The following is a 23,413-nucleotide window of genomic DNA, read 5'->3' on the forward strand; positions in this document are numbered from 1 at the left end:
ACTGGATGTTTTCATTTGTGAGTTCTTTTCTCTCTCTTCAGAGATAAAGTTACACAAAATTAATTAACAAGCAAGCACAATATGCTAGTTATTTAACATGCATTTTCTTATTTAAACTTTCCATAACAGCCTTGTCTATGGAAACTGATATTATTATTCCCATTTTATATATGAGACTATTTAAATTCCAAGACATTAAATAAATTGCCCAAGGTCAATAGTAAAATGCAACCACCCTGTGTGGCCAGAGGATCTTATCTATCCCTCAATGAAGAATCCACTTGTGTTGATCTATGACATCAGTTTAATTTGTTGTTGCTTTCCTTGCCCTTTGCAACAGGCTTTATTGTTTGTTGGCATTTGTTCAAAAGATGAAAATTCATTTTAACATCATTTTCAAGAAGATGTAATTATTTAGGAAAAATCTGCCAAAAATATAGGCATGCACCACAGTCCAGCACTTGATTAAAAGCATCAGGAATGTACCCCTATTATGAATTAATTGTATTCTTCCACATTAGCGTGAACTATTCCATTTATTTGTATGTTGGTCTGGAGTACTTTCCATTTTGACCTAGAAATAAGCAGATCATCATTTACTCATTTTCTTTAGATTTCCGTTGCTGATAGCAACCTTGAATCACAAGGTTGAACAAATGCTGCATTTTACCTGAGTGGTTTGTAATTTTGAACTTTGAGTTCAAGTTCAGTGGGAATTCTTTATCTACAGAAGTTATTCCTATCTTGGGTTGTAGAGACTCCAAATAGTCTGAACTTGCTGTGCCTCTGCTCTGAGACTCTTGGGTTTTATTAATTTTTGAACAGTTTTTTTTAAATATTTTATTTATTTGGCTGTGTTGGGTCTTAGTTGCAACATGCAAGATCTGGTTCCCTGACCAGGGATGGAATTCAGGCCCCCCAGCACTGGAAGCTCAGGGTCTTCGCCAATGGATCCCCGAGAAGTCTCAATTTTTGAACAGTTATTTCTTTGTTTTATTGACACTGAGTACCCTTGAACAGGGGTAATGTGAATTTGGAAATTTCTCTCACTGCTGTGCTGGTCTGGGTTATTGATTCCTTGTTGCTGACATTTTTCCTCCATTTAGCCCCATGAATCACTAGCTTCTTCAACTTGTCCCCAAGATTACAGATTGTGTTTTATGAGTCCTCATTTCAAGTGTGGAGACTCCAGGCTTTCTGCAGGGACTTTAGTTTCAGCACTTCAATATCCCAAGTTCTTAGGCCTTCTCCCCATCGCCTTAGAACATGAAACCACCCAAAATAGCCAATCTACTTGGCCATCCATGGGCCTTTTGGCTTTGAGTTCCTCGGTATCCCCATGACTTTGGGGTTTCCTTTTCTCATATGAGAAATCATTTACAAATTTAAATAAATGAATACACTCTGTTTCATTTAGCATTTCCCTTTTTTTGGAGCAGAAAAAGGAATTGCTCCACCATTTTTACTCAAAGTCCCATTGTAACTTATTCTACAAAAATTTAGAGGAAAACAAATAAACACAACCAAGAATGATTGGGATATATAATGTAGTCCCATTTTCCCATATCCCATTTTCTGTCTATCCTCTGATAACCTGACTGACCTCACTCTGTAATTTTTATGTGATTCTGTTATTTCTATTCTTGGTCAAAGTACAAATTCATGAGATTATTCTAAAAATAAGACAAAACTTTGCAAGGTTGTTCAGACTGATTTTGAAACCATCCACTCTGAGTATGTACTTTTTTATACTTTTGTTTTTGATAGCCACTTTGCTAATTAATTGAAGACATTAAGGTTAAAATACCATAGTCTCTGTAATAATTTTTCATCAGGTTTTCCTATTCAGTCATCCACATTCAGCATTTGTGTTTTTCTATTTTGTATTTTTAAATATATATTAAATTTTGTTTTTCCTTTATAATGTTATTTTGTGCTAAAAATAAATATTCACATTATCATAAATGAGAAGTAAAAAATAAAAATATTCATAATCCCACCACAGTTTATATATCAGGATTTCTTTTCAAAATCATTCTATATTCTTAGAATATATTCTCATAACCACAGTACATATACTCCTGTATGTCGACTTTCTTCATTTATCACAGTAACATAATTATATATCCCTGTTTTCAGGAAAATTTATTGGTTTACATTTATTGGATAAATTATATTTCTTTAAGTGGAAGCCTTCTGTTGTATTTTACACAGATTCTAAATTTCATTGATTTTTATTTGCTTGTTTACTTGTTTTATCATTTTCCTAACTTTTAGCATTAAATTTCAAAATACTTTGAACAAGATAATTATAGTACCATATTACTGTATCTATTTCCTAAAGGCCAGAGATATTTTTAAAAGGTAAAAAGGCTTTGAGCACTTAAATGTTTAAAATATAGCAGATGCTCTCAAAGAAAGAAAAAATGAAATAATCTAAAATGTCTAATGAGAAAACAAACTAAAACAATGACCTTATGTATGTATCAAAGCAACACAACTGTGCAAAGAATATAATTGTTTCAAGTGAATTTAGGAGTAATGTAATTACATTCTTCATGGGATGTATTCTGTGGAAGAAAAAAAAAAGAACTTCAAAAAAGTTACAAGTTTCACTTGGTCATTTTATTAGATCAGTTCAGTCTCTCAGTCGTATCCGACTCTTTGCGACCCCATGAACCGCAGCACACCAGGCCTCCTTGGTCCATCACCAACTCCTGGAGTTCACCCAAACTCAGGTCCATCAAGTCGGTGATGCCATCCAGCCATCTCATCCTCTGTCGTCCCCTATTCCTCCTGCCCCAAATCCCTCCCAGCATCAGAGTCTTTTCCAATGAGTCACTCTTTGCATCAGGTGGCCAAAGTACTGGAGTTTCAGCTTTAGCATCAGTCCTTCCAAAGAACACCCAGGGCTGATCTCCTTTAGGATGGACTTTAGGGAAGTCCAAGGGACTCTCAAGAGTCTTGTCCAACACCACAGTTCAAAAGCATCAATTCTTTGGTGCTCAGCCTTCTTCACAGTCCAACACTCACGTCCATACATGACCACTGGAAAAACCATAGCCTTGGCTAGATGGACCTTTGTTGGCAAAGTAATGTCTCTGATTTTGAATATGCTATCTAGGTTGGTCATAACTTTCCTTCCAAGGCTGCAATCACCATCTGCAGTGATTTTGGAGCCCAAAAAAATAAAGTCTGACACTGTTTCCACTGTTCCCATCTATTTCCCATGAACTGATGGGACCAGATGCCATGATCTTAGTTTTCTGAATGTTGAGCTTTAAGCCAACTTTTTCACTCTCCACTTTCACTTTCATCAAGAGGCTTTTTAGTTCCTCTTCACTTTCTGCCATAAGGGTGGTGTCATCTGCATATCTGAGGTGACTGATATTTCTCCCGGCAATCTTGATTCCAGCTTGTGCTGCATCGAGCCCAGCATTTCCCATGATGTTCTCTGCATATAAGTTAAATAAGCAGGGTGACAAAATACAGCCTTGACATACTCCTTTTCCTATTTGGAACCAGTCTGTTGTTCCATGTCCAGTTCTAACTGTTGCTTCCTGACCTGCATACAGGTTTCTCAAGAGGCAGGTCAAGTGGTCTGGTATTCCCATCTCTTGAAGAATTTTCCACAGTTTATTGTGATCCACACAGTCAAAGGCTTTGGCATAGTCAATAAAGTAGAAATAGAGGTTTTTCTGGAACTCTCTTGCTTTTTTGATGATCCAGAGGATGTTGGCAATATGATCTCTGGTTCCTCTGCCTTTTCTAAAACCAGCTTGAACACTGGAAGTTCACGGTTCATGTATTGCTGAAGCCTGGCTTCGAGAATTTTGAGCATTACTTTACTAGCGTGTGAGATGACTGCAATTATGCCATAGTCTGAACATTCCTTGGCATTGCCTTTCTTTGGGATTGGAATGAAAACTGACCTTTTCCAGTCCTGTGGCCACTGCTGAGTTTTCCAAATTTGCTGGCATATTGGGTGCAGCACTTTCACAGCATCATCTTCCAGGATTTGAAATAGCTCAACTGGAATTCCATCACCTCCACTAACTTTGTTCCTAGTGATGCTTTCTAAGGCCCACTTGACTTCACATTCCAAGATGTCCGGCTCTAGGTGAGTGATCACACCATTGTGATTATCTGGGTCATGAAGCTCTTTTTTGTACAGTTCTTCTCTGTATTCTTGCCACCTCTTCTTAATATCTTCTGCTTCTGTTAGGTCCATACCATTTTGTCCTTTATCAAGCCCATCTGACAGAATGTGGTCCACTGGAGAAGGGAATGGCAAACCACTTCAGTATTCCTGCCTTGAGAACCCCATGAACAGTATGAAAAGGCAAAATGATAGGACACTGAAAGAGGAACTCCCCAGGTTGGTAAGTGCCCAATATGTTACTGGAGATCAGTGGAGAAATAACTCCAGAAAGAATGAAGGGATGGAGCCAAAGCAAAAAGAATACCCAGTTGTGGATGTGACTCGTAATAGAAGCAAGGTCTGATGCTGTAAAGAGCAATATTGCATAGGAACCTGGAATGTTAGGTCCATGAATCAAGGCAAATTGGAAGTGGTCATACAGGAGATGGCAAGAGTGAACGTCAACATTCTAGGAATCAGCAAACTAAAATGGACTAGAATGGGTGAATTTAAGTCAAATGACTATTATATCTACTACTGTGGGCAGGAATCCCTTAGAAGAAATGGAGTAGCCATCATGGTCAACAAAAGAGTCCAAAATGCAGTACTTGGATGCAATCTCAAAAACGACAGAATGATCTCTGTTCATTTCCAAGGCAAACCATTCAATATCACAGTAATTTAAGCCTATGCCCCAACCAGTAACACTGAAGAAGCTGAAGTTGAACGGTTCTATGAAGACCTACAAGACCTTATAGAACTAATACCCAAAAAAGATGTCCTTTTCATTATAGGGGACTGGAATGCAAAAGTAGGAAGTCAGGAAACACCTGGAGTAACAGGCAAATTTGGCCTTGGAGTACAGAATGAAGTAGGGCAAAGGCGAATAGAGTTTTGCCAAGAGAATGCACTGGTCATAGTAAACACCCTCTTCCAACAACACAAGACTCTACACATGGACATCACCAGATGGTCAACACCGAAATCAGATTGATTATATTCTTTGCAGCCAAAGATGGAGAAGCTCTATACATTCAGCAAAAACAAGACTGGGAGCTGACTGTGGCTCAGATCATGAACTCCTTATTGCCAAATTTAGACTTAAATTGCAGAAAGTAGGGAAAACCACTAGTCCATTCAGGTATGACCTAAATCAAATCCCTTATGATTATACAGTGGAAGTGAGAAATAGATTTAAGGGACTAGATCTGACAGACAGAGTGCCTGATGAACTATGGACAGAGGTTCGTGACATTGTACAGGAGACAGGGATCAAGACCATTCCCAAGAAAAAGAAATGCAAAAAAGCAAAATGGCTGTCTGAGGAGGCCTTACAAATAGCTGCGAAAAGAAGAGAAGCAAAAAGCAAAGGAGAAAAGGAAAGATATAAGCATCTGAATGCAGAGTTTCAAAGAATACCAAGGAGAGATAAGAAAGTCTTCCTCAGCGATCCATGCAAAGAAATAGAGGAAAACAACAGAATTGGAAAGACTAGAGATCTCTTCAAGAAAATTAGAGATACCAAGGGAATATTTCATGCAAAGATGGTCATTTTGTTGATAGATCATAATTTTCTAACTATTTCAGTGTATTGCATGCAAATCAAGTAAGTAAATAGCTTAATGTTATCAGAAAGCCAAATACACAAATAAAGTACAAAATTTTAAAACCACAAATAAAAAAACCAAAGTTAAGAAAAAACTCTATTATGTGACATTTAAATTTGAAATATGTACTAATGATTTTTTCAAAATACGCATTCTGTCCCCTGAGATGGCCTAAACACAGCGACAGTCCAGTCGCAGTCAACGTTTTAGCACCCAGAGCTTGGCTTACCTTCTGCACAGGCTCCTTCGAAAAGTGCCTGATATCAGGTCTGAGGCAAGGAAAATACACAGGATGTCCAAGGTACCTTGTTAAACCTCAAAAATCAGCAAGTGCTCAAAAACTAAGAGGGGAGGGTGTATGGCAAAAGCACCCAGGAGGCAGCCTGAAAGGAGCCCCCTGATCACATATGACAGAATGTGAGCTTCGGAAAGAATGATGGCTGCAACTGATTTGGACAACAGGAATTAAAATATCATCTCCTGTTATTTTCAAAGGAAGAAAAGAAAAAGAAAACAGTTGCCATCTTTTGAAATAATTATTGTTCCAACTCCTTAACCACAATATACGTAATTAAACAAAAATCATTAAAAGATTGTCCTGCCTTTTGAGGAGGAATTATAGTTCATCTCCACATCTTCCTTACAGAAAAATGCTAGGTAAATAAGGAAGAGTTTACCTCCAAAGAGATAAGCAAGACTCATCACATTCATGAAAGGGTTCGAAGGAAATTTTCGTGGATAGAGTTTCACCCCTCAGAATAAGTGTTGATTTCAAAAGAAAAAACATTAGACAAAGTTGAGATCTGTTAGTTACTACTTTTAGCCAAGGGATCAGTCTTAAAACCAGATAATGCAACCACCTGGCACTCGGTGCCCTGAGGCAATGCAGACATATTGGGCTGGACAAAAAGCTCACCCAGCTGTATATAAAACAGGTAATTAGTGGAGCCTGCTGTATAACCCAGGGAACCGGGCCGGCCCTCTGTGATGACCTGGCGGGGGTGGGACGGGGAGGGGGTTAGTGGGAAGCCTCAAAAGGGAGGCTCAATGAAGTTACAACCGATTTGCTTTGTTTTACCCCGGAGGATAACACATTTGTGAAGCAATTACCCTCCAATTAAAAAAAATTTTTTAAATAAGTTCTTTTAGGCTTTTCTGCCTAAATGAACTTTTTGGCCAACCCCAAAAAGAGTTCCTACTAACTGTTCTTGCCCAAACAAATGTTTAATCTCCGTCTAACCAAGTCTAGATTCTTACTTCCAGTTTACAGAGAATTTAGGGTTTCTAGGATCAACTTAAATGACACCATAAGGAAATAATCAGACAAATTCCGAATGTGGGAATTCCACAAGGAAGTTGAATAGGGTTCTTCAAAGAAATCTAAAGTCATAAAAAAAAAAGTAAAACAATAAATAATTCAAGTGCTAAGAATGAGAAAGACATAACAATCAAATGCAAAAATGAACTTTGAATTTTAGTTAAAAAAAAAAAAAACTAGAAAAAACTAGGAAGAGTAATGGGAAAATTGAACATGGTTGGGTGTTAGCTAATACTAAGCAATTATTAATTTATTTAAATGATTAAGGTATTGCCACTAGGTAGGAAAATTGTCTTTATTTTTAAGGGTGAAGTGCCTTGATGTCTGAAATTTATTTTCAAATGGTTCACTCCAAAATATAATGATAAACAATGACAATACACAGGTGGCAAAAATTTATTGAGGGTTTTTTTCTGGGTGTTCACTGCTGTTATCTTAGCTGTTATTTTTTCAGTTTTTGGTTCTACAGTGCTGCAGTAAGTAAGACAAGGCAATGGCACCCCACTCCAGTACTCTTGCCTGGAAAATCCCATGGACAGAGGAGCCTGGTAGGCTGCAGTCCATGGGGGGTCGCTAAGAGTCAGACACGACTGAGCGACTTCACTTTCACTTTTTACTTTCATGCATTGGAGAAGGAAATGGCAACCCACTCCAGTGTTCTTGCCTGGAGAATCCCAGGGACGGGGGAGCCTGGTGGGCTGCCGTCTATGGGGTCACACAGAGTCGGACAGGACTGAAGCAACTTAGCAGCAGCAGCTGCTGCAGTAAGTATGTTAGTGTTTCCATCCTTACCAGTTAGTATTTCTATTTCTCTGGGCCAGATTCCCAAACGTGGAGTGCTGAGTTGAGAGCTATGTACCTTTTCCTTTTTATAAATATAATCAGATTATTGTCTAATATTTGAAAGTGTCAGTTACCCACTAGATGTTATTGCTTATCTCAAAAAAAAAAGGTTTTTTTACCAGTATAATGCCCTTTAAAAAGGCATTAGGCTATGGCACATCCCTGATTGCTAGTGAGAATGAACGTCTTCTCATATGTATATTGAATATTTGCTTTTCTTCTCCTATGAACTGCTTGGGTTTTGCCCATTTTCCAGAAAAGGCTATTTTCACTTAGATAAATATACCTATAATACTTGTAGCTTATGATTTTTCTCTCTTGCTTAAAATGTCTCTATGTGTACATGAGTGCTAAGTCGCTGCAGTTGTGTCTGACTCTTTGCAGCACTATGGACTGTAGCCCGCCAGGCTCCTCTGTCCATGGGATTCTCCAGGCAAGAATACTGGAGTGGCTTTTCATGCCCTCCTCCAGGGGATTTTCCTGACCCAGGGATTGAACCCATATCTCCTGTGGCTCCCGATTTGCAGGCAGATTCTTTACTACTGAGCCACCTCTGAAGCCCCATGGTTATACAATTATTTCCCTAAGTCTTCTCTGCAAATTCTTATTGCTTTATGTTTTATGTTAAGGTCTTTGATATACTTCATTGGGTAAAATGACTTGAGTTGGACTTGAGGTCAAATTGTGACTATCTTCTTAATATCTGTGAATTGTTTGTAGCATTTTTTTAAGCTTCAGTAGTTCTTCTGTCTTCATTATCCCACTGTAGCTCATTATTCTCTGATTTTGATTTGTTTCCTTAAAAAATTGGTTTTGATTATATCACTTTAATAACTCAGTCATCTGGCTTATTTTTTATTTATAACACATTTATGCTATACTGAGTGTTTGAATTCATTGTAAACGAATCTTTAAGAGTAACTTTGCTTTCTCCTTGGTTTTCACTTATATTTATGTATCTAAAAACCTTGCTTAACTAGATCAGATCTCTATTTCTTAAGGCAGCTGAAAATAATACCAGAGACAGAAGAGCTCTGAGTTAAAAAATGTTGGACAATATAATCAGGGAGCACTGAACACATTTGAACTTGACTGTGTTGCCTTTTCCTGCTTAACTTTCCAGAGTTCACAGAAGCAATGAGTGGGCAACATCTTTTGAAAAATCAAGTTAACTAAGAAATTTAGAAATTGAGTCTAGCTAGTCAAATTGGCGGAGAAGGCAATGGCACCCCACTCCAGTACTTTTGCCTGGAAAATCCCATGGACGGAGGAGCCTGGTAGGCTGCAGTCCATGGGGTCGTGAAGAGTCGGACACCACTGAACGACTTCACTTTCACTTTTCACTTTCATGCATTGGAGAAGGAAATGGCAACCCACTCCAGTGTTCTTGCCTGGAGAAGCCCAGGCACAAAGGAGCCTGGTGGGCTGCCGTCTATGGGGTCGCATAGAGTTGGACACGACTGAAGTGACTTAGCAGCAGCAGCAGCAGTCAAATTGGAGAACTCAGTCTATAAAACAAACTCTGACTATGCTTTTATGTATTAATATCTGAGTATAATGTAACAATTTGCCTTAAAATTGGAGATTAAATTCGACAGTGTTCTTCCCTCTTTTTTCCCGTTTTCTAGAAATAGATCTTACAAACCTAAGGTCAAGGGAGCTCATGTTTACTAATATAGACAAGCTCCAAGGTATATCCTGCAAAATCAACCTTCTCATGACGATGTGTCTGTTCTGTGGTGATTTTTCCCTCAACAATGTGTTTAGAGGTCATAACAATAGAAAGATGGCACCAATTGAATAAAATTGTGTGGATTCATGGATTTCCCCCCACTATATGTTATTGTCATAATACTGTTGATCTAACAAATAACCATGAAACTTTAAGTGCATAAAGCAAACACTTCCTGAGCTCATGAGTCTGTGAACTGGCACAGCAGTTCTAATCTGGGCCAGCTGATCCCAGTAGCCTGGCTCTAGTCTCTGTTTGGCTGAGGGGTCAGTTAAGGGCTGGTTGGTTTATAATAGCTCCACTTTTATGTCTGGTGTTTGAAGTGATGGAAAAGAGTATAACTGGGCCATGTGTCTCCTCCTCCCGCAGGGTAGCTTGCGCTTCTTCACACAACACCTGAATAAGCTTCCAGCAGTGAGAGTGGAAACACACAAAGCTTTTTGAGGTCTAGGCTCAGAACTGCATACTGTATCTCTGGCTTATTCTACTGGACAAAGCAAATCACAAAGCCCCCCCAGACTCAGGAAAATGAAAAATACATCCCACTTTTGGTGGGAAGAGCTGCAAAGGTTATGACTACAAGGAGGGGTGAAGAATTGCTGCCCATTTGTACAGTCCATCTATGCAGAATACAAAGCTTGAGTTGCACAGAATTGAAGCTCGCTGTATTTGAGTACATGAACCATAAGGTGGCAATTAGATGGGAGATCATCCCCCTGGACACAAGCAGGGAGTAATCAAGAGTAAATGGTGGTGGTCAGTGGAGCTCACAATTGTAGGGAGAAAAAATGAAGAGGGATCCAAACTGAAATTCCACAGTGGGACCCAAACTCTCAGGCCCTCTGATCTCAGTCACATTTAAGTCTGTGAGGAGAGAAGTTAGAAACTCTCCACAATAGGACTCATGAGTGTGAACTGAATTGATTGCCAGTAATAAAAACTCAGGAGATCTTACATGAAAATTTGCATGTCTGACTTCTCTTGAAAATTAGAATCTGGCAAGCTTCTGTCTGAGCGAGGGTCTGGCACCCCTGTTAGATCTTTTAGACTGGTGTGCCCTCCCCAATGCCCACTTCCTTGCACACAGCCCACTTCTCTTTTTTTCCTGACTTGCCTTTTCCCCCAAACACCTGACTTTGCAACCCTTGGACCAGAATAGCTCTAGATTCCTAATCAATGGGGCTTTTAGGAAACAGAGCCAGATCCTGCACTACATAGTTTTCATGTTTTCTTACAATGAATAAGTGTTCCATTTACAAGAAAAATAAAAAAAGAAAAGCTCTAAGTTGGAATTCAATAATAAATGCACTTTTGTAATTCACTAATAAATAAGACTTTTTAAAGAGTGAAATATATGGCAATTTAATGTACATTTAATTTAGCTTATAAATTAATCATTTGGATTTATTACAATAGTTTAGAGCATAATAAACCCATAATAAACTAACCCATGATAAAAGGAGGAATCTACCAAAATTATAGTTTAGCCACAATTGGATCAATTTTTAAATTTAAAAAATTACAATTAGATTATTATTATTATCATGATATTGTGATTTATAATAAGGAATATGCATTTGGTCTTCATCCCAGTTCCTGGCACAGAACTCCTGAAATCCTTGGAATTCCTAAGTATTAAAAGCAATAAAGGTGTCTTTTGTTATGTTGCTGCTGTTGCTGCTACTGTTAAGTCACTTCAGTCGTGTCCGACTCTGTGCGACTCCGTAGACGGCAGCCCACCAGGCTCCCCCATCCCTGGGATTCTCCAGGCAAGAACACTGGAGTGGGTTGCCATTTCCTTCTCCAATGCATGAAAGTAAAAAGTGAAAGTGAAATCGCTCAGTCGTGTCTGACTCTTATCGACCCCCCATGGACTGCAGCCTACCAGGCTCCCCCGTCCATGGGATTTTCCAGGCAAGAGTACTAGAGTGGGGTGCCATTGCCTTCTCCTTCTGTTATGTTAGGGAGGTGATTTAGGGGAGGCACCTAAGGATGGGACTGGTTATCAGGGGAACCATTCTAGTGATTGGAGGGTTGATACTTTCAGGTACTTCCTCTCGACCTGTGGAGAGAGAAGAGGGTCTGGAGATGGAGTTCAGTCACCAAAGGCAAGGAGTGACATCAGTCATGACTACATAGGAAACCTCCACAAACCCAAAGGACTGGGTTCAGAGTTCTTCAGGTTGGTGAACAGGTGGAGACTGGGCAGAGGGGCCCACCCGGGAAGGTCACGCAAGTTCTGTGCCTTTTTCCCATACCTTGTTCTGTACATCTGGCTGTTCTTGAGTTAAATCATTTTATAATAAACTGATGATCTAGTAAGTAAAATGTTTCGCTAAGTTCTCAAAGAAACAGATCCCAGTGAGGGGCTTCTGGGAGCCTCCAAACTAGAGCAGGTCAGGCAGAAGTACAGAGGCAACCTGGACTGAAGATTGGCATTAAAGATGGGTGGGGGTGAGGGCAGGGCACAGTCTTGTAGACTGAGCCCCTAAACTGTGTGATCTGACTCTATCTCCAGGTAAATCATGTCAGAACTGAGTTTAATTGTAGGACACCCAGCTGGTCACAGAGGATTGCTTGGTGGTGTGAGAAAAAATAGCCACATATGTGAACTGGGTACAAAATCATAATTATTAAATTAGATTATTAAAATATTATTAGAAAATGTTAGTTTAAATGTTTATTTGGCATTTTCTCACATTTCATTTTTTTTTCATAAATTAAAAAAAGTAACAGCCTACCAGGCACCATGCGGTCTTGTCTACCAGTCATCTAAAAGAAACTGGTTGCTAGGTCAGGTACAATATATTTATAGCTGAAGGCTGCCCAAACTAACCTAAATGAAATCTGCTGTTTCTTAAATACAGGGCTCCATGCTTTCCTCCTTTTCCCTACATTCCTTGGAAGTAAAACTTTAATTGTCCATGTTGCTGAACTAAAACTCAGGCAAATCCATGATGAGGTCAGGATGGAGGTAAATGGAAAACATCAGACACCACACTGAGATTTCATTTATGCCTGAGTGGGACAGTGTAAAAACCCAACCTGGGGAGGAACTGGCCATGGTCTTGTGTCTGATCCTCCCACGGTTTGTCCCCTGGCCCTGAGGGTGGAGCTGTGTGTGAAGGTGACTTGACCATCATGGCAGTGTGACCCTCAGGGCCCTGTGGGTATCACTGTCATAGCACGCTTCCTTCCTGGCTGATTGGAATTCATATGCCAACAAAACATATTCATAAATGCCCGACATTTAATATTTGAGGAGAATAGGGAACTTTCAATACTCAAGCCAAGCAATTTTATTAGGTACTTTTTGATATGAAAAGGAAAAAAAAAAGGTCATTTAAATACATCCACAATTCAAGACTCTTGGGGCCTCTTGTTTTTCAAAATTCATAAATTTGCTGATTTTAGAAAGAGAATATGATGCATATACCATAAGCATGATATACCCCAAGGGGGCCTGGGTCACCCTCATAATCAAGCAAATTAATATAGCTACAGTACCATGTATGGATATTCACATGAAGTGGGATTAAACAATGATTACGAATAGCCTTATGATTATAAATACCCTTACAATTATAAAGTAGAAGTGACAAATAGAATCAAGGGATTCGATCTGATAGACAGAGTGCCTGAAGAAGTATGGACGGTGTTTCGTGACATCAGAACAGGAAGTGGTGATCAAAACCATCCCCAAGAAAAAAAATGCAAAAAGGCAAAATGGTTGTCTGAGGAGGCCTTACAAATAGCTGAGAAGAAAAGCAAAAGGCTAAGGAGAAAAAGAAAGGTATATCCATCTGAATGCAGAGTTCCAAAGAATAGCAAGGAGAGATAAGAAAGCCTTCCTAAGTGATCAGGGCAAAGAAAGAGAGGGAAACAATAGAATGGGAAAGGCTAGAGATCTCTTCAAGAAAATTAGAGATACCAAGGGAACATTTCATACAAAGATGGGCAAAGATGGGCACAATAAAGGACAGAAATGGATGGACATAAAAGATGCAGAAGATATTAAAAAGAGGTGGTAGAAGAACTATACCAAAAAAGATCTTAATGACCCTGATAACCATGATGGTGTGATCACTTATGTAGAGCCAGACATCCTGGAGTTTGAAGTCAGTGGGCCTTAGGAAGAATCACTACAAACAAAAATACTGGAGGTGATAGAATTCTGGTTGAGCTATTTCAAATCCTGAAAGATGATGCTGTAAAAGTGCTGCACTCAGTTCATTTCAATTGAGTTGCTCAGTAGTGTCTGACTTTTTGTGACCTCTTGGACTACAGCACGTCAGGCTTCCCTGTTCATCACCAAGGCTCGGAACTTGCTCAAACTCATGTCCATCAAGTTGGTGATGCCATCCAACCACCTTATCCTCTGTCATCCCCTTCTCCTCCCTCCTTCAATCTTTCCCAGCATCAGGGTCTTATCCAATGAGTCAGTTCTTTGCAACAGGTGGCCAAACTATTGGAGCTTCAGCTTCAGCATCAGTCTTCTCAATGAATATTCAGTACTGATTTCCTTTAGGATTGACTGGTTTGATCTCTTTGCAGTCCAAGGGACTCTCAAAAGTCTTCTCCAACACTCTAGTTAAAGCATCAATTCTTTGGCAATCAGCTTTCTTTACAGTCCAACTCTCACATCCATACATAATTAGTGGAAAAACCATAGCTTTGACTAGATAGACCTTTGTCAGCAAAGTAATGTCTCTGCTTTTTAATATGCTGTCTAGGTTGGTCACAGCTTTTCTTGCAAGCAGCAAGCATCTTACAATTTCATGGCTGCAGTTACCATCTATAGTGCTTTTGGAGCCCCCCAAAATAAAGTCTGTCACTGTTTCCATTGTTTCTCCAACTATTTCCCATGAAGTAGATGGGACCAGATGCCATGATCTTAGTTTTCTGAATGTTGAGTTTTAAGCCAGCTTTTTCACTCTCCTCTTTTACTTTCATCAAGAGGCTTTTTAGTTCCTCTTCACTTTCTGCCATAAGGGTGCTGTCATCTGCATATGTGAGGTTATTGGTATTTTTCCCAGCAATCTTGATTCCAGCTTGTGCTTCATCCAGCCCAGCATTTCCCATGATGTTCTCTGCACATAAGTTAAATAAGAAGGCTGACAATATACAGCCTTGGTGTACTCCTTTCCTGATTTGGAACCAGTCTGTTGTTCCAGGTCCAGTTCTAACTGGTGCTTCTTGACCTGCATACAGATATCTCAGGAGGCACGTCAGGTGGTCTGGTAGTTCCATCTCTTTTAGAATTTTCCATAGTTTCTTGTGATCCACACAGTCAAAGGCTTTGGCATAGTCAATAAAGCAGAAGTAAATGTTTTTCTGGAATTCTTTTGCTTTTTTCTATGATACAACAGATGTTGGCAATTTGATCTCTGGTCCCTCTACCTTTTCTAAATCCAGCTTGAACATCTTGAAGTTCTTGGTTCATGTACTGTTGAAGCCACACTTGGAGAATTTTGAGCATTATTTTGCTAGCATGTGAGATGAGTGCAATTGTGCAGTAGTTTGAACATTTCTTTGGCACTGGCTTTCTATGGGATTGGAATGAAATTGACCTTTTCCAGTCCTGTGGCCACTACTGAGTTTTCTAAATTTGCTGGCATATTGAGTGCAGCACTTTCACAGCATCATCTTTTAGTACTTGAAATAGCTCAAGTAGAATTCCGTCACCTCCACTAGCTTTGTTCATAGTGATGCTTCCTAAGACCCACTTGACTTCAGACTCCAGGAAGTCTGGCTCTAGGTGAGTGATCACACCATCGTGATTATCTGGGTCATGAAGATCTTTTTTGTACAGTTTTTCTGTGTATGCTTGCCACCTCTTCTTAATGTCTTTTGCTTCTGTTAGGTCCATACCGGTTCTGTCCTTTATTGTGCCCATCTTTGCATGAAATGTTCCCTTGGTATCTCTAATTTTCTTGAAGGGATCTCTAGACTTTCCCATTCTATTGTTTTACTTTATTTCTTTTATGTTGATCACCGAGGATGGCTTTCTTATCTCTCCTTGCTATTCTTTGGAACTCTGGATTCAGATGGATATATCTTTCCTTTTCTCCTTTGCCTTTAGCTCCTCTTCTCTTCTCAGCTATTTGTAAGGCCTCCTCAGACAGCCATTTTGTCTTTTTGCATTTCTTTTTTGGGGGATGGTCTTGTTCACTGCCTCCTGTACAATGTCATGAACTCCATCCATAGTTCTTCAGGCACTGTGTCTATCAGATCTAATCCCTTGAATCTATTTGTTACTTCCACTGTATAATCGTAAAGGATTTGATTTAGGCCATACCTGAATGCACTCAATATTGCAGCAAATTTGAAAAACTCAGCAGTGGCCACAGGAGTTGAGAGGTCAGTTTTCATTTCAGTCCCCAAAAAAGGCAATGCCAAAGAATGTTCAAACTACCACACAATTGCATTCATCTCACAAGTTAGGGGTCACAAAGAGTCGGACACAACTGAGCGACTAACACACACTTCACACGTTGGTAAAGTAATGCTCAAAATTCTCCAAGCCAGGCTTCAAGAGTACATGAACCGTGAACCTCCAGATGTTCAAGATGGATTTAGAAAAGGCAGAGGAACCAGAGATCAAACTGCTAACATCTGCTAGATGATCAAAAAAGCAAGAGAATTCCAGAAACATATCTACTTCTGCTTTATTGACTATGCCAAAGCCTTTGACTGTGCAGATCACAACAAACTATGGAAAATTCTAAAAGAGATGTGAATACCAGACCACTTTACCTACCTCCTGAGAAATCTGTATGCAGACCAAGAAGCAACAATTAGAATTGGACATAGAACAACAGACTGGTTCCAAATTGGGAAAGAAGTATGACAAGGCTGTATATTGTCACCCTGCTTATTTAACTTATATGCAGAGTACATCATGCAAAATGCTGGGCTGGATAAAGCACAAGCCAGAATCAAAATTGCCAGGAGAAATATCAGTAACTTCAGATATGCATATGACACCACCCTTATGGGAGAAAGCAAAGAAGAACTGAAGAGCCTCTTGATGAAAGTGAAAGACGAGAGTGAAAAAGCTGACTTAAAACTCAACATTCAAAAAATGAAGATAATGGCATCTGGTCCCATCACTTCATGGGAAATAGATGGCAAAACAATGGAAATAGTGTCAGACTTTATTTCCCTGGGCTCCAAAATCACTGCAGATGGTGACTGCAGCCATGAAATTAAAAGACGCTTGCTCCTTGGAAGGAAGGTTATGACCAACCTAGACAGCGTATTAAAAAGCAAAGACATTACTTTGCCAACAAAGGACCATCTAGTCAAGGCTATGGTTTTTCCAGTAATCATGATTGGATGGGCAGGTGTGCTGCAGTTTTGGGGATCACATGGGTCGGACATGACTGAGCAACTGAACTCAACTGAATGTATGGATGTGAGACGTGGACCTTAAAGAAAACTGCACCAAAGAACTGATGCTTTTGAACTGTGGAGTTGGAGAAGACTATCTGGGAGTCCCTTGGATTGCAAGGAGATGAAACTAGTCAATAATAAAGGAAATCAGTCCTGAATATTCTTTGGAAGGACTGATGTTGAAGCTGAAGCTCCAATACTTTGACCACCTGATGCAAAGTGCCAACTCATTGGAAAAGACCCTGATGCTGGGAAAGATTGAAGGCAGGAGAAGAAGGGGATGACAGAGGATGAGATGGTTGGATGGCATCACCAACTTGATGACCATGAGTTTGAGCAAGCTCTGGGCGTTGGTGATGGACAGGGAAGCCTGGTGTGCTGTAGTCCATGGAGTTGCAAAGAGTCAGACACGCCTGTGCGAATGGACTGAACTGATAAATAGGCTTATATCAGTTAGTGTCACAAAGACCATTTTGTGACAAATTTTTAAGCTTCTTAATTATAGAACCTCGGAGATTTTAGAATTGCAGATAAGGGATTACTGCTCAGTATTAAATAACAAAGTTCGGCCATACTTCCCTGGCATAGAAGCAAGGACAAAAAGCAAGTGAACTAAAGGGGATGTTTCAAGCTGCTGGTGCTGTCCAGAATGTGGGTGAGAAAAGGGAATCAGGACATGGTGGGGCAGGTGCCCTGAGGACTGTCTGTGCCCTCGGCGTTCCTCGGCGTTCAGACCGCCCTGAAGTTGCAGATGGAAGACATACAGCCAAGTCAAGACCAAAGCAAAACTGGGAGCTCAGAGTATAACCAGGACAGGAAGATCATCAGGGTGTCTGAATCAGGGACCAATCAGCCACATCCACATGGGAATTACCCGTGAGTTGCTGAGAAATGCAAGATCTTGGGCATTTAGAAAAAGCATTTGGTCTCACATGCGGCTTCTAAGATTAAGCCCCCTGCTTACCATTCAATAAATAAAGAGAATTCTATTCAAGATTCTGGGTTTCAATTGAACTCTGCTCAGCAGAGCTTCCCAGCAGGCAGCACGCACCTCCCCTCACCCCATTTCAGCCAGACTCCAGGCTTTTACCTGTTTTATGGCTGAGGCCACCGTACGTCTGCATTTGAAGAAAAGTTCTATAATTTTGAAATACCGAAAGTTGTCCAGAACATTAAACAGATAAATCTGAAGGCAGTTTAAAATTCAACAGAAACAGTTTACAAGGCACATAAAAATTAGAATTAAAAAAGGAATCAGAATAAAGAGATGTTAAAAGAAGTCACTATAAAGTTCAAGTTGGTTGCCTAACTATGCCGGGTTTGTGAAACGCACTGAGCTCCTGTTTAGTAGAAGTGTTGGCTCCCCAGCCTCTGGGTGAGGCTGCACATCATAAAGCCCACTCCTTGACCATCTGTCGACTCCAGTGGACTCCTTGGCTCTCACAGCCTGACTTCTGGCTGACTTTGCACCCCCAGCTATCAGGAGTTGCCAGTCTCTAAATTTAAGAACTTCACATCATGGCAGATTACTTCTGTAAACTTTTTCAGCAGACCCACCTCTGCATGTATGTATTTATATTAAATAAATGGCCTTTAACTTTATTTTGCCACACATAACTCAGAATTGACTTTTAGGTAAGGACAAATGACATGTCCAACTCCCCTCGGATTTACATCTTCTCTATAAGTAACCAGTTGTTATTGCTGTTGCTCAGTTGCTAAGTCATGGCCAACTCATTGCAACCCCATGGACTGCAGCACGCCAGGCTTCCCTGTCCTTCACTATCTCCTGGAGTTTGCTCAAACTCATGTCCACTGAGTCAGTGATGCCATCAACTATCTCACCCTCTGTCACCCACTTCTGCCATCAATCTTTCCCAGCATCAGGGTATTTTCCAATGAGTTGGGCCTTCACATCAAGTGGCCAAAGTATTGGAGCTTCAGCTTCAGCATCAGTCCTTCCAGTGAATATTCAGGACTGATGTCCTTTAGGATTAACTGGTCTGATCTCCTTTCAGTCCAAGGGACTCTCAAGAGTCTTCTCCAACACCACAGTTTGAAAGCATCAGTTCTTCATTGCTCAGCTTTCTTTATGGTCCACCTTTCACATCCATACATGACTACTGGATAAACCATAGCTTTGACTAGACAGACCTTTGTCAGCAAAGTGATGTATCTGCTTTTTAATACACTATCTAGGTTTGTCATCGCTTTTCTTGCAAGGAACAAGCATCTTTTAATTCATGGCTGCAGTCACCATCTGCAGTGATTTTGGAGCCCAAGAAAATAAAATCTGTTACTGTTCTCAGTTTTTCCTCTTCTATTTGCTATGAAGTGATGGAACTGGTTGCCATGATCTTCATTTTTTGATTGTTGAGTTTTAAGCCAGCTTTTTCACCCTCTCCTTGCACCCTCATCAAGAAGCTCTTTAGTTCCTCTTCACTCTCTTCCATTAGAGTGGTATCATCTACATATCTGCGGTTGTTGGTATTTCTCCCTGGAAATCTTGGTTCCAGCTTGTGATTCATCCAGTCCAGCATTTCACATGCTGTAATCTGCATAGAATTTAGACAAGTGGGGTGACAATACAAAGCCGTGACATACTCCTTTCCCAGTTTTGAACCAGGCCATTGTTCCATGTCTGGTTCTAACTGTTGCCTCTTGACCTGCATACGGGTTTCTCAGGAGACAGGTAAGGTGGTCTGGTATTTCCATCCTTGAAGAATTTTCCATAGTAGGGACCAGTGGATGACATTAAAATTAATTGATTCCTCCCCAGTCTTTGTCCATCTCTCAAGGAGCTCCTCCATGGGTGTTCATAGAAACCTAAATGACATAAAATCACCCTCTGTCTCTTGCTGTCTCCCAGCTACAGGTGGAACTGGAGCAGGAATACCAAGACAAGTTCAAAAGGCTGCCCCTGGAGATTTTGGAATTTGTGCAGGAAGCCATGAAAGGGAAGATTAGTGAAGACAGCAATCACAGCTCTGCCCCTCCCCTGATGACCTCAGACTCTGGAAAACTAAACCAGAAGCCTCCTTCCAGTGAAGAATTGGAAGGAGAAAACCCAGGAAAAGAGTTTGATACCCCTCTGTGATCATTCCTGCCAGGCCTTCAGAACACGCATTGTCGCTCCAGCTCCATCAAACTCTCTCTTCTTACAAAGATCACTGCCCAGGAGCATCTTCCTGAGAGGCATCCCTTAGATTAAAATCCACCTGGAGGGAGAGTTCCAGAAGGATCCATGCAGCTTCCTGTGCCCAAGCTCCATGTGTCATGTGGAAACTACTGCAGATCTGCTAGTAAAGAGTGCATGTATGTGGGCTTCTGGTTTTCTTTCTAATAGTACATTCAAAGCAGGTAACTTCCAGGCTCAATGGAACATTTAATGAAGGATAGTGTCTTCTTTGAAGAAAAGCAAGCTCATGTTTTTATTTGAAGCTCTGGTGTAAAGTATGTCAAAGTAATAGAAATAGTTGAGAAATGCATAGCATTATTTAACACTATTGCACAGCCAACTTTGAGCTTTTTTTTCCCCTAACTGCCCCTCAGCTACCATATCTTTGGGTTAACATGCGTATTAAATTGTTTCATCCTTTGCTTTGCAAGCACTGGTGGCTTGCTGTTTGCTGATTTATTTATCATAGAGGCATCAATGTACTTGTTGCTGACACGGCTTTATTGGATACCACAGTGACTTAATATGCTGGCTTTCTGCCTTGATGTTCAGTGAAGCCATCTCCAGACTTGACAACATGGCTTGTACATTTGGCTGCTTGAGCAAGGTGGCTGCACACTTCCAGGCAGTGTGCTATCTGAGTCAACTATTGCACTCAGAGTCTGGGTATTCATTGGTCCTTGGCCTAAAATCATTAAAAAAAAATGCAAAGATCTGTTCAGTTGAATAAAACTCATTGAGCCAATGTCTGTTGAGCAGAGATTCAATCAGAGTGAACAGGTTCCAGCAGTCATTTTGCTGTCTGACTTCTTTATGGTTCCTTTATTTTAATACAGAGATAAAGATTGAATATTTATCTAGAGACTACACAGACCTACATATAAATGTTACAAGTTAATCTCCATGTATATATATATGCACTCAGCCATATAAGTGCATACACAGCACACACACATTCATATGAGTTTGGATATGAGTTTCTTAATTGGCAATGACCCAAATCTCTTCCACAAGACTTAAAACCAAATTCAACATAGAGAAGAAAACGGTCAAACATATAGATTATATGGAAATTAAATTGTGTCAAAATTCTAAGAAACAGTTGACAGATTTTGATGCAAGTTGAGGTAGATTGAAAACTTAGAATATGGTTTTGATGTGTATTTTGCAAGATCAAAAACTGGATTTTAAGTATTTTAAGCTTGTTTTAATGGTAAGAATATACAAAAATATATAGGACAGCAATATGGAAATGTATTAGTATTTTCCATAACTTTTATGTCTGACAGATTTCAATTTATTTCTCACATTAAAAAATCTTTCATTATATATTTGCTATGTACATTTAATTCACTTAACTGTTTTTTAATTAAGTTCCTATGTTAAGTGGTGTAAGAGAAACAAATTATATTATAATAAAATGGATCTAAAACATTATTGAAAGGTCTTAAGAGAGAATAATTATATAGAGGAAAATATAATTAAGAGAGTAACACAAGTAGCATTGAAGTTAAAGCCCTGAAGCAAGATGCTCAGTTTTATTTTACTTTAAAGAAACCTGCCTGATTGTAGCTTAGCAAAACATTTTAAAACACAAAAGCTAGTTGTGTCCTGAAAATTGTGTTTCAAGAATTTCATATTTTTATGAAAATTATTCTATTTAACTTTAAGCAATAACTAGGGATCACGATTAAGTTTTAATCAAAATGAAGGCTTAGTTCAAACATTAGGAAAGAGTATTTGATTAAAAAAAACACATCTAGGGAGACACAAGGGGAAAAAAATCCCATCCCCTTTGGAGATGATTATATTTTGATCTAAAGGATTTGGGGTGTTAATTAGACACTTAATAAAGCTTCACTTCTACTGAATGAGAACACTTTTGTACATCATTCAACTTTTGCACTTTGAAAGAAAGGCATTAATCATAAGGAAGCAAGAATGGTCAAAATAGAATGCTGCATTTTTATAAACAAAATTACAGACTGTATAAAATTGCAGAAGAATGAACTAACAATAGCATTAATAACCAAAACACACAGTGGTGATTATTACAGAACGTCGTATCACATTTTAGTCCAGAGGTAGATTGAAGTTGAATAACCTTGACTTACACAAAACTGTTCAGTAGTTGGATTCCATTATCTTAGTGACTGTAACCATTTTGCAATACGTTTGTATTTGGCCATTTCCTGTAATCACATTTTTAAATCTGTACAGTAACACTTTTTGCAGTTGTGGGGCTAGTGTGTAACACTGTCCATCTTGCATCATTGAAACTACTACAGTGATACTATCATTTAATAATATTAATATTACTTGAACTAGAGTAAGATAAAGAAAAAGGGTCTATATGGTGTGCAGTTTGTGCCTTTCTGTATTTGCCTTGTTCCTTGTTGAATGTGTGAAATTCTGTACTGTGGTTTTCCTATAATAGAGAGTAGAACTGTGTATTAAATTAGACTGTGCCCCTCTGATCCTTTACACTACTGAGAATAGCGTGGTTTTGGCCGTGTAAACCAATTTTCTAAGTTCTAATGACATGCCATGTGGTTTTGGTTTTTAACAGTTCATTATAACATTTCAGTATCACCATACATTAATTAATACTCCTGTGATAGATAAGCAGTCATTAAATAATTCCAAAAGAAAGGGCCATTGCTTGCATTACTTTGAATTTAATGTTGCGCTTGTGCACTGTATAAATATTGTTTGTGATGGATTGGACATTGTGACTTTTGCCTTTTCAGAAGAAAAAAAAAGATAGGACAAAATATTTGAAGCTCTTAAAATGTACATATTTTGGTTCTTCTATCTCAAATTATTTAAAATGCATAATTCACATTTTTGTAATAATTCTATGCAATTTTGTGGCATGATGTTTCTTCCACTTGTAATTTTATGTGCTTTCATCACAAATCCAAAGGAAACAATAAAAATTTCTTAACACAACCCAGCTATTATTTCGTGGTGTTGGGAGCAAGCTTCTTTTGATGGGCAGGAAGGTGGGAGCAGCTCTGATGCCAGTTTTTAGGGCCATAATGCCCACCCTCATGGGGCGCTTTAGTGCCTGTGCAGGAAATCCAGAGGCTGCAGTGCCTGTGCTCAAGGGCCCGGCTGCCAGCACTCCGCCAGTCCACCCCTCCATCCGGAGTGGCATTGCTCCTGTATTCAGGACTCTCCCTTATTCCCTTCCTTC

General features: G+C 39.5%; 1 protein-coding gene across 2 annotated transcripts in view; it reads left to right on the forward strand.

Moving 5' to 3' along the window:
- Window positions 1-23,166, forward strand: part of PLCB1 (phospholipase C beta 1) — an 857,319-nt gene extending 834,153 nt beyond the window's left edge. Inside the window, exon 32 of one of the 2 annotated variants that reach the window (XM_061435580.1) lies at window positions 19,906-23,166. In XM_061435580.1, coding sequence (XP_061291564.1) covers window positions 19,906-20,133 — 228 coding nt within the window. In that variant the 3' untranslated portion in view covers window positions 20,134-23,166. The remainder of the gene's footprint in view (window positions 1-19,905) is intronic. The other variant, XM_061435581.1, reaches the window with a different exon arrangement.
- Window positions 23,167-23,413: the final 247 nt, after the last annotated feature.

Source organism: Bos javanicus, chromosome 13 (assembly GCF_032452875.1).
Source record: "Bos javanicus breed banteng chromosome 13, ARS-OSU_banteng_1.0, whole genome shotgun sequence".
In the NCBI taxonomy this organism is placed as follows: domain Eukaryota; kingdom Metazoa; phylum Chordata; class Mammalia; order Artiodactyla; family Bovidae; genus Bos; species Bos javanicus.